Source organism: Aquarana catesbeiana, unplaced genomic scaffold (genome assembly GCF_042186555.1).
Source record: "Aquarana catesbeiana isolate 2022-GZ unplaced genomic scaffold, ASM4218655v1 unanchor223, whole genome shotgun sequence".
NCBI lineage: Eukaryota > Metazoa > Chordata > Amphibia > Anura > Ranidae > Aquarana > Aquarana catesbeiana.
The window spans coordinates 170,917-176,581 of record NW_027362650.1 but is presented as its reverse complement, the minus strand read 5'-3'; the positions used below and the strand labels follow the sequence as shown (position 1 = coordinate 176,581).

At 40.4% G+C, this 5,665-nt stretch overlaps 1 protein-coding gene across 1 annotated transcript; it reads left to right on the top strand.

Moving 5' to 3' along the window:
- Positions 1–1,128: 1,128 nt before the first annotated feature.
- Positions 1,129–5,232, top strand: LOC141121533 (vomeronasal type-2 receptor 26-like). The gene has a single exon (XM_073611153.1). It carries the CDS (start codon positions 1,313–1,315, stop codon positions 2,303–2,305), a length of 993 nt encoding a protein of 330 aa, XP_073467254.1. The 5' UTR covers positions 1,129–1,312; the 3' UTR covers positions 2,306–5,232.
- The last annotated feature ends 433 nt before the right edge of the window (positions 5,233–5,665 follow it).

Below are 5,665 nucleotides of genomic sequence, written 5' to 3'. Positions count from 1 at the left end.
GACTATCATCCCTCTAGCCCTCAACTTGTAACTGATTTGTTATTTATGCCTAAGGTACCCACTTTCCAACATCAGTTGGGCAACACAGTCTATGTTATTACTAGAGTTTAAGTTATGTTACCAACCTTACTTATGCTTCACCTGATCTGCCCTCTCCAGAGCAGCCCAGTGCTGGGGTGGCTTATATCACCCTGCTTACTCTCAGTTATAGCGAAGTATATACCTATCATTCTATTTATTGTTACCTAAGCTATGTACCTAACTTTAACATCTCACTTATACAATGTATATCTACTGTCACTTGGAACTCCTCTAAAAAAAACAAGTCAATAAAACTCAAGTTTAAAAAAAAAAACTGGCAGACATTCAGGCCATGTGTAAGTCAGCCAGTCCAATAGAAGCCAGGTGCCGATCAGCCCCAAATTGGCCTCCGATCAACGCGCTCAGCCAATGGCTGAGAGTGCTGATTGGAGTGATCTGGCGGGGACTGTCCCCCTGTCAGAACACAAAAGCTCAGTGGGGAAGATCGCTGTACTAACAGATTTTTTTTCATTCAATCCAGCAGGTTGAATGAACATTTTTTTCAATGTACTAGGCTTAAAGGGGTTGTAAAGTTTCAAGGTTTTTCACCCTAATGAATTCTATGTACTAAGATGAAAAACCTTCTGTGATGCAGCTGCCCCCCAGAGCCCCCTTTTACTTACCTGAACCTGATCATTCCAGCTTTGCGGACAAGCCTAGCAGCTCCAGTCATTGTCTCGGGTTCTCATTAGATAGATTGATAGCAGCAGGAGCCAATGGCTTCTGCTGCTGTCAATCATATCCAGTGACACAGCCGGTGGCAGGGCCGAGTCCTGCTGTCTGTGTCAATGGATGCAGTAGCAGGACTCGGGAGCATGCCCCCACGGGTAACTCCTGGGAGAGCGGGTCTCCGTGGGGGCACTCGCCGAGGAGGAGCAGCCAGGAGCACAGACGGGGACTCTAGAAAAGAATGTTCGGGGCCACTCTGTACAAAACCCTTGCACAGAGCAGGTAAGTATAACATATTTGTTATTTAAAAAAATAAAAAACAAACCTTTACAAATACTTTAAAGTGTAAGTAAACCCCCCTATCGTTTTCAGCCAAGGAAGCTGCCATCTTTGCCTCTGTTTAATCTACAACTGCCATGTGATCAGTTATGACACCAGCCATTGGATGATTTGACAGTTTGGTTGAGAGCACAACCAATGGGAATGTTACATTTCCGGCACATGCCGTAAATGAAACTGTTTTATGGATTTACTTCCGCTTTAGGTCTCCCCCAATGCACTAATGGAAATCCTATTGCTAGCTGTGAGACAACACAATACAATTTATTATTTCAGAAGTTCTGACCCCGAAGCTCATTGTGTTTGTATTGTTCTTCCTGCAGACAGTGAAAACTGCATGAAATGTCCTGATGATGAATGGCCAAATGAGAAGAAGGATCGGTGTGTTCCAAGAGTGGTGGAATTTCTCTCCTACACTGATGATCCCATTGTTGCAGTATTTTCAGCTGTCTCCATCCTCTGTTGTCTTCTGACTGGTTTAATATTGGGGATATTTATACATTACCAGGACACCCCCATTGTTAAAGCTAATAACCGGAACCTGAGCTATCTTCTCCTGGTCTCCATCATGCTGAGCTTCCTCTGTGTATTCTTGTTCCTCGGCCATCCAGTAGATGTGACCTGCATGCTACGTGTAACCTCTTTTGGTGTCATCTTCTCAGTTGCCGTCTCTTCTCTACTTGCCAAAAGTATCATGGTGTGTATTGCTTTTAAAGCCACAAAACCTGGGAGTAGCTGGAGGAAATGGATGGGAGCCAAACTGCCCAATTCAATCATTTGTGTCTTCTCATTGGTTCAAGTCATAATCTGTGTCACTTGGTTGTCTATTACTCCCCCCTTCCAGGATCAGGACACTCACTCTTATCAGGGGAAGATCATCATTCAGTGTAATGAAGGGTCAGTTATCGGCTTCTACTCTGTCCTGGGATATATGGGGCTTCTGGCAGCTGTGAGTTTCATTATCGCTTTTTTAGCCAGGACATTACCGGACAGTTTTAATGAGGCCAAGTACATCACCTTCAGCATGCTGGTGTTCTGCAGTGTCTGGATTGCCATGATCCCGGCCTATCTGAGCACCAGAGGGAAATACATGGTGGCTGTGAATGTTTTTGCTATAATAGCATCAAGTTCTGGACTTCTTGGCTGTATATTTTTCCCAAAATGTTTTATAATTCTGCTCAGACCTGACCTGAATATAAAAGCAGCTATTCACTAATATATATAGAGCAACACTGGGTTACCAGTAGTAATGGCATTATCTCTATTGTTGTTAATTTTAGTATTTTGCTAGTGTATTGAGAATGAACATTGTTAAATGTAAACCTTTAATACTTACCTTTCCTTTGGATGAGGAGTTACATTTTTGCTCTGGACACCGCTGGTATGAGACACTTTGGGTTTGTTGAAAATCTTGTCCCCTGCTGGGTGTAGTGGTTCCTCCCACCAGCCGTTACATCACTACAGAACAATGTAGTCACTTAGTGAGGCGGAACCACAGTGACCAGAGGGGGGGCAAAGTATCCAAATCATCCTAAAAATCTAGATGAGCCTTGCGAGCCACATACGGGTTAATGGCTTATCAAATAACGAAATAAAATCCAAGTGAAAAGAATCCAAGTGAAAAAACAGCTGCAAACACTAATCACGTTCCATAACCGTGCAATTAATATTAAAGAAATACAAATGTGTCTGCGCTAGAATTCAAATATCTAATAAGTGATTACAGTGAGTGTTAAATAGGTAAAATAATACAAAAAATAAAAAATTAAAAAATATTTTTAAATTAAAAATTAAAAACTGCACTTAAGCTGATCAATACAAATCAGAAATATCTCTTGGTAATTCAACCTTATAATACTAAAAGTGCGAAGTGCAATCTAAAATCCACAATATAAGTGCCAAATCAAAAGTGAAATATTCATAAAAGTCCTTATAATACAAAGGTGCACATCCAAAGAAATATAAATATAAGGTGCTCAAAATTAGTGTCCATAATAGTGAAGCTCATCCATCTTGTTCCTCCAAAAGTGTACCATAAAGCATGCCTTAGTGTCTTTCCGTGATCCCCCAAAAGCATATGCGCTCACCTTACAGTGTGTGACACAGTAATTAAACTCTGTCAAACACGCTTTGGAGCAACTCCTGTGCTCAAAGGAATCAACTTTGTAGACCTCCAATGCTCCCAGTCATGATATTATATGCAAGAAAAAAGGAAACTCCATAGCGCAATATTGTAGGATAATGAAGGATCTTTTATTGTGAACAGAAACTCTCCCCTCATAGGGGTACTCACATGCAGTGGGTGCGTAGGTGCACCATCCCATACAAGCATTGACAGAAACAGGCCGTCCGTAAGGTATAGCGTGCGGTGCGGTGTATGCCACAATCTCTCTCTCTCTCTCTCTCTCTCTGCTGACAGCTCCGTCCAGGCCCCTCCCCTACGCGTGTTCGGCACCGGGATCACGTGCCTTCATCAGGGGGATTTGATTGAACGGACGCTCTATGATGCATTTATAGTCACGGTGGCCATTTTGCCTTAGACCGTGGACACAACTAGCAACAGGCTACAGTCATGTACATCCCTGGCGGCCATTTTCCCTTAGATTGCAGACGGAAACTATAACAGGCTACAACAATAATTATCCCCTGTTATCTATCGACCCCTATGATCATATATGAGCTATTCGTTATCTAAAGAGCGAAAACGTATGAATATAAACACAGAGAGCACGTAAATAAGATCAAATAAATATATCTAACCATAATTAAGATGTAATATGTGAAACCCCGGACCGGAGCCGTCATACATAGAGAACACCGCCGCGCACCTTATACACATAGATAGCCACAATTATTACAACAAAGACAAAGTTAATAAAACAAATAATGTCCTGAATAATAGAATTTTAATAGATATACAAGTAATAAAATAAAATAAAAATAAAAAATTATAGAACTAAAAAAGATAAAAGCCTCTATAAAAGGTAATACTAAAAACATACTTAATATATAAAATTGTAATGGTTAAAATTGCTGTGGGGGAGTATCAACAGCAAAATATAAATAAAAATAAAAAACCAAAAAAATCAGGGTGAATTACTGTGTACACAGAATTCATATTGAAATAGGAGATATAGAACAGGCGGGAGTATGGGACAGTATACTGACGGTATGGTGACACAGGCAGGAGTATGGGACAGTATACTGACAAAGCGACAAGGGTCAAAATACAGTGCATGTCCACCTATGTCCAATCCACAACGCATGTCCACATAAAATGCAATATTTAGACTAAAACCGTAAGAAGAAAAAACATAAAGGAAAACGCTATATTGGAGCTCACTGGCGGACCAGATATAGTTAATAATTACTGAGAAAGCATCTTAAATCAAAATCTCTATTTAGTCCACCAGGCACCAGAGAGCCAAGCTGGTGTATCCACCAGGATTCCCGTTTACTTATCTCTCTAATAAAATTCGAGCCTCTCCAGTGGCGTTTAGGTGCTTCAATACCCCAAAATTGCATACCAGTGGTGCTCTGATTATGCGCTCTTTTAAAGTGCACATATAGACTATGTTTATCTGACCCCTTACGAATACATCTCACGTGTTCCTCTATACGGTCTTTCAGAGCCCTAGTGGTGCGCCCTACGTAAATCAAATTGCATGGGCACTTTAAAGCATAAACGACCCCAATCGTATCGCAGGATATAAAGTCCCTAATAGTGTAAGATAAACCATTCATAGGATTTAAAAATTCTTTTACTCTTCTATTATTATCCGGAATCCTAACGCAGCTGTAGCACCTGCCACAGCCATAGAAACCTTTAACATCCCAAAACATTTTTGGTTTTAAGGGTGGTGGTTCCACTACGTTATGTACCAGTTTATCACGTAAATTGGGAGCTCTTTTGAAAACAATTTTAGGTTTATCTGGAAGCATATCCCTAAGGTGAATATCTTGCTTCAACACGCTCCAATATTTACATATAATCCTCCTTACTTCATTACTCTGCACAGAATAATCCAGAACGACGCTGATGCCATCATTAATATCCCTATCAGTTGACCTGGTGTTATCCCTTAATAAGTCATCCCTGTTAATGCGTCCAACTTCAAACAATTCTTTCTCCAAAAATTCCTTTCGATACCCCTTCTCCAAAAACATGTTGCTTAGCCTAACCGATTGGACCTCATAATCCTCAACCCTCGTGCAATTCCTTCGCATCCTAGTGAATTGACCTCTAGGAATGTTACTCAACCAGGGTTTGTGATGACAACTAGTAATCGGAATATAGGAATTACGGTCCGTGGTCTTAAAAAAGGATTTAGTGGTGATACCATCATTGGAATTGGAAATTTCTAAGTCTAAAAAGTGTATGCATTCTCTGCTAACATTCCAAGTAAGAGAAATATTACGATCATTACCATTCATGGAGTTTAATACCTCCATCAATGCCTCCATATCACCTTTCCAAATAATTAAAAGATCATCAATAAACCTCTTGTACAATAAAATACTTCCACAGTTATTACTTAAAATCCCCTCCTCTTCCCATTTGGCCATGTACAAATTT